Source organism: Artemia sp. Qi Xiang Cuo, chromosome 9 (genome assembly GCF_049724085.1).
Source record: "Artemia sp. Qi Xiang Cuo chromosome 9, ASM4972408v1, whole genome shotgun sequence".
In the NCBI taxonomy this organism is placed as follows: domain Eukaryota; kingdom Metazoa; phylum Arthropoda; class Branchiopoda; order Anostraca; family Artemiidae; genus Artemia; species Artemia sp. Qi Xiang Cuo.
Genome location: NC_142802.1, coordinates 27930717 through 27942932, shown reverse-complemented (window position 1 = coordinate 27942932; position 12216 = coordinate 27930717). Strand labels below are relative to the sequence as shown.

The 12216-nt window shown below is 34.1% G+C and overlaps 1 protein-coding gene across 1 annotated transcript in view; it reads right to left on the bottom strand.

The window, feature by feature from the left end:
• Positions 1 to 12216, bottom strand: part of LOC148948518 (uncharacterized) — a 195830-nt gene that overhangs the window by 12303 nt on the left and 171311 nt on the right. Inside the window, exon 10 of the mRNA XM_089094955.1 lies at positions 4870 to 5673. Within this exon, the coding sequence (XP_088951081.1) occupies positions 4870 to 5673 (804 nt within the window). The remainder of the gene's footprint in view (positions 1 to 4869; positions 5674 to 12216) is intronic.

Below are 12216 nucleotides of genomic sequence, written 5' to 3'. Positions count from 1 at the left end.
TGATCCAAAATATGTATATGTTTATTAGTAATTAGAGGAGTTATTAGTGCATAAGAAAATTCGTATAATTAAAGAAAACATAAGAAAAACAACTTAATAAGGGCTAATTTCGGTAAAAAATATGCCGTCTACTTTTGCTTGCATTGCCAGAGTACCCATGAGCTGATAAGAAGCCACTATAATCAGAAATGTTTCTCCTGAACGGAATGCTGGGAATTTTTGTATCTTCCCCCTGAACGGATACGTTTTTTTTTCTTTTATTATCATTTTTTTTTCCAGGAGTGATTTTAATTTATCTAGTTTTCGCTTTGAGAAAGGTTTAATTTTTTACAGTTATGAAGCATAAACGTGTCAAATATATTGGTTTTTGATATTCAAAATTAAATTGAAAATATTGAATTAAAAGTTTTATTTGATTTTCCTAATCTTATGTTTAATGTTTTACTCTGAACAAACTACTTTGATAATGCATTACTTTCTATATAAACAATTGATTCTAAAGGCATTAAATATTTTGATGTTTGATAACCAAGTTCAAAACTGTCGACATTGTTAAAAAATATCGTCCAACGCTTCGGTATTGCTCAACAGAACTGAATGCTGGGAGTTTATATCTTAGTTTTTGTAAGTAGGCTATTGTTTTGTATAATTTTTTTAATGAATTACTTTTCCCATTTTTATATACTTTTACTTTAATTGACATACTTTTTTCATTGCCTTTAGAAAAACGTTTGTCTCTAAGCTTCATTAAATAAACAAAAGTTTTCTCAACTGAAAGTTAGGAGCAACATTAAAGCTTAAAACGAACAGAAACTATTAATACATGAGGGGGGTTTCTCCCTATTCAATACTTCGCTCTTCACAATACTCAAATACTGCGCTACTGTTTTTCGGCACTATAAAAAAAAAAATTACTTATTGTTCTAATTAAACGACCGTTGAATTTAAGAGGTCGTTTTTAAAGAACTCGGTCAAAATTCAAACTGAGGCACAATTAATGAGAGGTAATGTAGGGGGAAACCCCCTTCATAAACGTAAAGACTTAGGCTCGTTTTATCTTTCTATCTTGATCCTTACTTTTAGCTGAAAAAACTTGTTTTTTTTTTTGAATTTCTGATCATTTTTTTTTATAACACCAAGATACCTGGCTCCACCTCCATGGAAAAATCCCCCTCCCTACAGAAATATCCTCTGAGCAAATCAGCCCTGTTGAAAATTTACCCCGAACAATTACCCTTAATATCTCCATGCCTAAAGTTGAATCGGTAAAGAAAAAGCAGGACATATAAAGAAATTTTGTATAGGAATTCAGACAAATTCACCAAGTATAAAATTTCCCCTGAAAAGTTCACTCCCTAAAAAATTCCATCTCCTTGAAAAATTCTCTCCGTGCGAAATTCTCCTAGTCGGAAATTCATTCTTCTCTTCCCACCCAAAACCTGTATGTATATTCCCAATAATAAATAAAAGAATGGGTAAATTTTATAACTTAAAAACCTTTCCTCAGGGGCTGTAGGGGGTCATTTTATCTCTAAAGACATAGTTATTGGGCCTTTCAATCATTCTGAAGAAAAAAGCTATCTCAAAATTTTGATCTGACGATTTTGGGAAAAAAGTGGAGTGGGAGGGGGCCTAGTTGCCCTCCAATTCTTTTGGTCACTTAAAAAGAGCACTAGAATCTTTTATTTCCATTAGAATTAACCTTCTCTCGACGTTCTAGGCCCAATGGGTCGATATGATCACCCCTGGGTAAAAAAAAAAAAAAAAAAAAAAAAATTAACACGCATCCGTGATTTTTCTTCTGGCAAAAATTACAAGATTCCAGTTTTGCAGAAATGAACTTGAAACCTCTACAGAAGGATTCTCTGATACACAGAAACTGATGGTGTGATTTTCATTAAAATTCTTTGACTTCGAGATCTGCGTTTGACATCTGCGTTACCAAAAGCACTGTATTCATAAAACTTAACAGTTTCATGAAATGTAATTAAACAAATAGAAAAGCGTCTTCAACTAAAGTAAGGAGCAAGTTTAAAACTTAAAACAAATATAAATTACTTTGTATATAAGGGGGACTGCCCCCATCTTAACACCTTGTTCATTAAACAAAAGTATTTTTAGTGCTTTGGAAAATCTTACCTTTCCAATTGCAAATTTTCTTTTAAATTTGGAAAAAGCCAAAATTTACAGTAAAGAGTAAGGAGCTAAGGAGAAGATAGTCCGCTTCATATAAAGAATAATCTTTTCAAATAGGATTCAAATCTGTTTCTTGCTTTCAATTCAAAAGCTCTTTTTTTTATTCAATTTCTGATTGTTTTCCGAATCATTCCCAGGCCTAACCAAGATATAATTTCAGGTACCTGTCCCTTAAATCCCTGGTTAACTGCTTTTAAAATGTGTAAATCAATGATTGTACATGTACTAGTACCGTCCAACGTTTAAATTTTTAATCTCAATTTTGGATAAAATTTGAATATTATTAAAAAATTGGCGATTAATAATAATTTTGGTAAGAAGTCCTTGTTGATATTACTACAAATAATTTCGTTTAAAAGAAAAGAAATATTATTGTTTGTTTGGATCGAAATGCTGTGAGAATTCTGATCTTCTACATAACTGAAGCCATCACAACCCCTACAATAGTATTTTCTTATTGGTAAGTGCATTACATAGATTTGCTTAAATACATTAAAGTACTTCATAGACATAGAAAAAAAAAATAATACTATTGAAAATTGCCCAAAACTAAGTTCCTTGAAGTATTTGCCACCCCAAAGAAATTTACTGGTGGTGCTGATGATGACCTGCCTTGCCTTTTCAACCTCTGTGCTGGTAGAAATGGGAATGTAACATTTTTGCTCTATAGAAAAACAATTTGATCAATTCCTACTCCCCCTACCTCTTTCAACATTTATCTGAAGCCTCGTGAAGAGTAAGCCTTCTGTCCATTAAATGTACTTTTTAGGAATCTACCCTACCCCCACCTAAACAATGACTCAACCCCCTCATTTCAGCTAATCCGCAATTACAGATCGCCAGACGTAACCTAATTTCATTACAAATAAAGTGAATCAACTTGGTTGAATCCAGTACTGCTACCGTGTGGCATTGCTTCTTTTACAACTGGAAAGAATAAAATATTGTTACTCATACTTTTAAATCGAATAGCTTCTCAGAATTTTAAACTGATTGCAAATTCATCCTCTTCGGGGTAAAGTCTAGTTTTGTGCCATAAAATAGCAAGAAAACAAGACTTCCCCCTGGTCCAATCTGTATGGTCGCTTAAAAAAGAACTTTAAATTTACATTTGAATGAGATCCATCCCAATTATCTTGGATCTTTGGTTTGATAAAATCATCCCTGGGAAAAAAAACGAAAAAAATAAACATATATCGACGATGTTTCTTCTGAAAAAAAAAGCGAAATTTTACATTTTGAAGATTGGAGCTTGAAACCTCTACGGTAGGGTTCTCTGATATGATGTATCTAATAAAGAGCTTTTCAATAAGATCGCTTACTTTTTTCTGGGGGGGGGGGAGGGTGGTTCCCTTTTTTTAAAAATCAGGCCAATTTTCTCAGATTTTTGGTTTTGGGTGGGTAACAATAAACTGAAAGTTTTAAATACTTAGAATTAGCAAAAAAGCTAATACTGCCGGTGTAGCAATTGTCATGAGAATCCCATTTTTAGTTTTGGTGAATATTGGTCCAAGTCGCTTATTACTTCCAGTTTTTTTTTAATCACAAACTATTTGATAAGATTCTCTTGTGACGAGACCTTTTTTGAATTCGTTCATTTTATTTAGTTGAATGGGACAATTAAAATAAAGAGTGTCAATTTGACAGCTGGATAGTAAGTTTAAATTTTGTTTTTCTTTCGCTATTCTATTTTTTTTTTTATGTCTGAATATATAACGGATTTAAGCTCGAGGGGAAGAATTGTTCTGTTATGAAAGAGGTACATTTTACATGGCCGTTATAAAGCTAAAACGTGATATCTATGCAGGCTGGACGATTTTTGATCATCTTCACTCCTTGTGTATACTATTCTAGGGTGTAGGAAACTGTATAAAGAGAAGTCTACATCTGTTATTATCTACGAAAGAAATCTTTCTGTAATTTTGGTTTGAGTTTCATTTTCTTTTAAGATTAAATGCATTATAGTTAAATATATTATTGATTAAACAAATTGATCCTTTTGCCAGGAATCCTTGCAGTTTAAAATTTACTGTATTTTGTTTCATTTTTCATTCAATTTAATTGTCCTTTTTATTTGTGAATTCTTTCTTAGAGTATTTAAAAATAAGCTCATTCCTACGAAAAAAAAAATCCTGAAATATATTCCCTGTCACCCAACCACCACTGGTGTTTGGGCGTTTGGCCCCTCCCTGGAAAATTTTCTGCCGGAGCCCTTGTAATACGCGTAATTTTATCCATATGAGCAGCCGCAAACGAATTTTTATGCAGACTAAAGCTCACAATTTTGGTCCAAAGTGGAGAGGGGCCTATAAGACCCATTCCTCCCCCCCCCCCATAAAAAAAATCATGACAAATTTACTTTGAAGAGTTTTCCGGGAAACTAATCGAAATCTTGGGGGGAGCTTCAACGCCTTGATCTCCTTTCCCTCACCGTGAGACCATCCCTGATTATATTTATTTTTAGCATCATTTATACAAAATTTTAAATTATTTGCCGTTTTCTTTGACTTTTCAACCTAAGAAGAAAAGGTTTGTTTGTTTTTAAGCTTATGAAGTAAAATTAGTTTAAATTTCAATCTTCTAAGTTTTAGTCAACTAAATTGAATTGCAAATCCGAGTAAATACCGAAATACAGGAGAAAGAATTAACAAAAGGTTGACAAAGAATGCTCACTTGTGAAAGATTTTGAAGAGATGACTCCAAGTCTTCTTTCGCCTTCTTCGTGACCTCTAGTTCCCCAATCAACTCACCTTTCCTACTTTCAATTTGCTTCAATTCCAAATTTTTATTATCTATTTCCTTTCTTAAGACTAGAATGTTTTTTTCTAGATTTATCAGTGCCGATTTTCCTTTCTCAACTTCGTCGTCTCTAGAATCTAGTTCTTTATTTAGAGTTTCCATGTCATTTCTCAATTTTTTATTTTGAACATCTTTTTCTTCAACTTCGTTTCTCACTAATTCATTTTGTTTCCTTAAAGTATCGATTTCTGCCTTGTCAGATTCTAGCTCTTTCTCTTTATTCTTCAAATCATCCATCAGACGGTGCATTTCCTCATATTTGTCATTGATTGCAGTCTTTAGACTGGAATTCTGATCCATTGACAAACTAAGATTCCTTTCTGTCTCTTCCAACGTCATTTTGATATTCATGCAATCCCTCTCCTTCGAATCAAATTCCTGTTTTACTCTTTTTATCTCCTCTTTTAATGCTTCAGTTTCTTCTTTTAACTGTTTAAATTCATCCTTTGCTTTCTGTTCCACTTGATCTTTAAATAATATTTCATCCTGTAAGTTTTTAATTTCACACTTCAAGTTTTGAATCTCATCATTCAGCGTATATAATTCTGAGACAGTTTTCTTTTTTTCTTCTTCGATTTGCGAATATTTTACTGATAGGGATTTGAAATCGCTGTCAACCTTTAACTTCTCTTGGCTGACTTCTTCAAGTTTCTGCATTTGGTCTTGACATATTGATACCTAAAAAAACAAATAAAATGGCATTCTGTTAAACAAAAAGAAATTGTCAAAGAAAAAGTAATTTAAATACCAAATAGAGCAAATGCAGCCACTGTTGCCTGGTAACGCCTCCCAGGAAAATAATTTATTTATTTTTACATTCAAAAGACTGAATAGACTGCTAATCTTGTGCCTCCATAAAGAAATTCAGTAAAATTACGGACTAATGCCCAAAAAGAGCTATTGAATACTAAAAACATATATTTATTTTACTAAATATATTTAAGATATTCTGTACTAAACGCACAGAATGACTTTTTTTTGCTGGTAACCCCAAACATCCACATTGTTTTTGTATTAAAAAAATGTCAAAACTGTGGCTGAGAAAGTTGAGGAAACAAGACTAAATACGCAACATTCATGGAATGTAGCTATATAATGAGACCATACTTTGTAATATATTATATAAACATTTGTCGGCTGCTCTTCCTTTGGGATTTCAGTAATACAGCAGTGTTTGACCCAATCGCTTGTTGTGTCTCCTATAGAGCCAGCCATGATTGTTAATATCATTAATCATTCAGGAAAAATAACCATCCATTCGGTAAAACTATGGATTAATACCCAAAAAATATATTTTAGCCATTGAATGCTAAGTACACCTATGCAATTTTGACAGCCCAGATGTGTTTAAACTCTTTTGATTTAGTTCCATAGCAGTAGTGACAGTAGTAGCCCTGAAAGTTTCAACTTAATACACTTAGCCGTTCCTGAGATGTTGCTATTACGTCCTTTTCACAACTTGTACGCACATAGTGGTTTTTGATTAGTTTTACATCCCCATTAACTCTCCTGAAATTTTCAACTTAATACCCCATTCCGATCTTTGCGATTTTGTCAACCTTGATGTACTTGATTCATTCTGATTTAGTGTAATCAGTAGTAGTAGTAGTAGCTACGGTAGCCCCGATAAAATCAACTTAATACCCTCAGCCGTTCCTGACATATTACTGATACGCTCTTTTTACGCACTGATACGGAAATGGGAATAGATATTTTGAAAAGTACAAATTTATGTGCTTTCAATGGGTTCACAATGGTATGCCAAATCAATCCGAACCCTCTGCATGGGCGAAGGGAGGGGGCAGGGGGGGGGGGCAGCTGTCCCCCCCTAGACCTTCAAATTTACATTACATATGGCTGAAAAAGCAGTTGATAAAACTCCATCACATTGTCGACGGCCCCCCCCCCTAGACAAAATGCTGCCTAATGCTGCCTACGCCCATGACCCTCTGTGCTTTTTTTAAATTAGACTGAAAAATAGGACAGAAATAAAAAAAATTCCGCCTTATTAGAGGAGAAGATGGACATGTATAGATGTATATACTGGAAAGTGTAAATATATTTCTTGCCCGTTTCAAACTGGAAGGAGATCGATCAATCCAACTGACCAAAACCCAGTCATTGGAGGAGTAGTTATAATTTTACTGATCACTAATGTGACTCGTAATTATACAATCTTAAAAAAGGACGCCACTATTATCGTCAAAATACTACCCGTCAAGTTAGGTAGAAGACCTACCTGGCTAAGGAGTAGGGAACAAGCACCCACAAAATGTGAAAATTTTCTATGTTTGTGTCTCTTCATTATGCCATGGCTATATAGGTTTCAAAGTTTGGACCCGACCCCCTTCCCGAACGAAAATTATAACCACTAACAAAACGGATATTTTGCCAATGCTAAACAGCATTGTTTGAATCCAGATCCCCTCGTTCTCTGCTATCACTTTAAAATGAAAGCTAAAACGGATAACGGTAGGATTTTTTATGAAAACACACTCTTTTTTAAGAAAGTGAGCAGAATGCTTCAACTGAGTAAAATCAGCAAAATAGTTGTTTATCTTTCCAAACTTAGCCAAATAAGCACTATCCATTATATAGAATTTTTTCTAAAGAAAAATTTGGAATCGGACAAATTTCAGCTCAGTACCTCCTTGCGGATTTATCTAAAATAATCATCCTTGTGCATGACCTTTAGCATGATTCCTTAAACCCACTTACCCACCTCTACACGGTTTTAAAAGCAATCTTTATTTTTTATTAAATAAAAAAACGAGTTTTCTCAACTGAAAGTAAGGAGCAACATTAAAACTTAAACGAACAGAAATTTATTACGTATATGAGGGGGGTTGCTCTTTCTCAACTCTCGTTCTTTACGCTACACCAGCAGAAAATTCGACCCCCCCTCCCACCCGAAAAATGTATTCATATTTCCCAATAACAAATACTACACGTAAACAATGGGCAAATTTCGTAACTCAAAGACCTTTTCCTAGGGGCTGTGGGGGGGGGGGGGTCATGATATCTCAAAAGGCATGATTATTCGGTCTTTCAGCTATGCTGAACAAAATGGCGATCACAGAATTTTGATCGGACGATTTTGAGAAAAAAAGGCTGTGGGAGGGGGCCTAGTTGCCCTTCAATTTTTTTGGTAACTTAAAAAGGGCACTAGAGCTTCGAATGAGCCCTCTCCCGATATTCTAGGACCACTGAGTCGATACGATACAAAATTCCACATTTTTGCAGATAGGAGCTTGAAACCTCTACAGTAGGGTTCTCTGATGGTGTGATTTCTATTAAGATCCTAGGACTTTTAGGGGGTATTTTCCCCTTCTTCCGAAAATAAAGACAAATTTTCTCAGGCTGGTAACCTTTAATGGGTAAGACTAAACTTAATTAAGACTTAACTTGTATATTTGAAATAAGCGTAAAAATCTGATTCTTTTGATATATCTATTGGTATCAAAATTTCGTTTTTTTAGAGTTTCGGTTACAACTAGTGTTGGGCAATATTGGACATTGATATCGATATATTGCACCAAATATCGATATCGAAACGTAAATATCGATAACGAAAACGATGTTTTTTCGGGTTTTTCTTGTATCTACTGGTGAACATCCAGCAGAAAAGATCCAACATAGAAAATTGTTTCGCAAATGGCCGAGAAGAAGAATAATCTATTCAATATACTGACTCATATATGCTGATACACAGCTGTATCCATAAGATGGCATAGCTCGTTCTCAAACTAAGTTTAGTGAGGGTGGGCTCCCAAATATTGCTAAGAACTTCCAAAAGGCTTGGCTAGATAAAATATTTTCTAGGCTTAGAGGCCTTGTTTAGATTACACTCGTCATGATTGCCACATATCTCAATCCGCGTTTCTACAAACTGTATATTACCCCTGACGACCTTCTCCAAGTTGAGAGTAAAATAACAAGATACATGGATTGGACCTTTCTGAAATCTGTATCAGTAGATGCAAGTTGTGACAGACCCTGTGATTCAGCCACTAGAGAATCAAGCCAGTTTGTGGGGATCACATGACGAAGTTTCAGTAGTCAATGCAAGGCAAGCTTCGCCATCTGTCACAACTCTCTAAATTTTGATTAGGGAGTCTTTTGTTCCAAGAAATCCACTCAAGTCGTAGAAATATTGTAATATGGTTCTCAGAAATACCTATACGAAGTCGTCATAAAATATCCATGCCCGCCACCAATGCCCTTTCAGAGAGTGGATTCCAAGCCTGATTAGTTAATGAAATCGTTTGTGGTAACAAACTGTCAGTAAGGAGCAACGCGGCCAAATAGCAACCGAAACTCTAAAACACGGATTTGTTTATAACCAATGCATCAAATGAATTGCCTTTTTATGCAGACTCGAGATATATAAGATTCATCAAGTTAGATGTACCCATCAAAAGATACGAGCCTGAGAAAATTTGTACGGTTTTTGAGAAAGGGTGGGAATAACCCTAAAAAGCAATGCATCTTAATAAAAATCACACTATCGGATTCTACATGTCAGAGAACCATACTGTAGCGGATTCTAGCTTCCATCTGCAAAAATGATAAATTTTGTAATTTGGAATTTTAAGAAAGATCACCGATGCATATTTATTTGTTCTATTGTTGTTTTTTGCCAGGGTGATCGTATCAAACCAATGGTCGTATAAGATCAAGATCAGGAGAGGGCTCGCTCGAATGGCAATTACAGTTCCAGTTCCAGTTTCGTGACCAAAACTATTGGAGGGCAGCTAGATTTCCTCTCCCTCCCATGCTCCTTTTTTCCTAAAGTCATCTGATCAAAATTTTGAGAGATTCATTTTGATCAGCATAGTAGAAAGGTCAAGTATCATGCCTCTGGGGATGACACGACCCTGTAAGTCCCTGGAGAAAAGAACTGTAAGTTATGAAATTTGTCTAGTTTTTCATATAGTATTTGCTATTGGGAAGTAAACAGACATTTTGGGGGAGAGTGAATCTTATGTGGGGGGAATTTTGTGCGAGAGGGATTTTCCAAGACGATAACTTTCCATTGGGAGGAAAGTTTCTGGGAAGAAACTTTAAAGGGAAAGTAAACACGTGGGAATTTACCAGAATTCTTATACAAAATTCTTTTTATTTGATTTACTTTCTCTTTGACAATTCAATTTTACATGCAAGAGATATTTCGGGAAAATTGCCCAAGCAGAATAATTTCAAAGGAGTTGAGATTGTCTGGGGAATTTCCCGCGGGTGGGATTCTCCATATGGGAATTTCACGCAGGAGAGACTTTCCATTGGGACATTGGGAAAAGAGAATTTCGGGGAAATTTTTCCAGGAAGGGAGAATTTCCGGCATGTTTTGACAAACGATTAGAAATTAAAAGAAAAACAAGTCTTTATTCAAACGAAAGTAGGCTAAAAATAATTTTCCAGGCGGAGTTGTCCGCAAGATGTTTTCGGGGAATTTTCAGCATTGATAGAATTGTCTGGGGGATCTTACGCGAGAGGGATTTTCCATGGAGAGAAAAGGCGATTTTCTGGCATTATTTGAAAAACTATCAGAAATCATATAAAAAAAATGATTTTTTAAACTAAAAGTAAGGAGCAATATTGAAACTTAAAACGAACTGAAATTATCTTGTATTTGAGGGCAAATCCACCACCTCAATACCTCGCTCTTTACGTTAATTATAACTTTTTGTCCTAATTATTTAAGAATAACTTCTGAAACCACACTGCCTTTCCATGACGATAAATAAAGGTTCAAATAGAGATAAAATACTTTTAATATACAGTGATGATCATAACAGTGATAGAAATTCACAAAAATACCAGATATTTCGGTCATATATGCACTTTTACTACTGACGACGGTCACTGCATATGTGACCGAAATACCTGGTATTTTTGTGAATTTCTATCACTGTTATCATCATCACTGGCTATTGAAAGGATTTTATCCCTATTTGAACTTTTATTTAACAACTTCTGAAATAAAAGAGCCGTCTAATTAGAGTAAGGAGATTGTTAAAATACAAAAAGAAATTTTGGTGTGAAGAAGTAGGTATTGAGGAAGAGTTATCCACCACGCATACGGAACAATTTCTGTTCTTTCAGATTTTAGTGTTGCTCCTTACTTACAGTTGAAAAAAACCAATTTTTTTAAGGGAAAATATTGACATGTTGCTGATTTGAATAGCCAAAAATAGTCAGTAGCTTATTTTTCTTTATCCTGAGCCCGAGTAATTCCAAATCAGATTTTTTGTAATACTCGTTCATGAAATAAAGGTTTTTATGTATTTTATTCAAAATTTGGAAAAACAAATGTGCAAAATACTCTTTAATTACAAATTTTATTATTGAATTTTGCCAAACCCTAAAGTTAATCTGAGCAACCAAAACTGATCAAAAATCAAAATTGATATATCATAAGAAAAAATATCGATATATCATTTAATCAAATTATCACCCAACACTAGTTACCACGAACTGTCTGAAAGAAGAGTAAACTCTGTTACTATTCATTCTACTAGGTTTAAAATCAGTGGCGGATTCAAGTATTTGCCGCCAGTAGGCTATTTCAATTTTGCCACCCTACTTACCCTTACAAATCGAACCCGTTTTTACGAACATATTAAAAGAATTATTTATTAATGAAATAGTAACTTTAAGGTTTGTGAAATATCTTTGTAGAGTTAATAATAGATAAATACAAGTAATAAATAATTATACCATCTGCCTGTTATTAATATGATTGTCAATTACGAAATCCTTGTGAAGGTGAAGGTTTAGTTTTACTAATTATTTTTTTCTAGTCAATACTCATTGATTTAGTAAATTATGAGTATAATAATTGTTATAGAAAAAAATCAATATAAACAATATAATTCAATATTCAATATCAATTTATTATCTTATTCGATATAATCTGTATACAAATAAATTATACTTACAATGCTCTTTTACGCGCCTTTTTGTTCACAGAATCTTCAATTATATCTTCATATGACAGTTTATTCGTTATTTCTTACTCTATACATAAAAATGCTAGGGAATTTAGCTTTTCTTGACATAACCTTTTCTGATCATAGGTAATTTCTCACCCATTTCAAACAAGAAAAACTTCTTTTGCCAGAAGAATTTGTCGCTGGTGTACAAAGAGCCATACGAACTGCTATGTGCCAATTCGGATAAATATTATGCAAGCCTTGTTGCAGAAATGAAGATATACTTCTT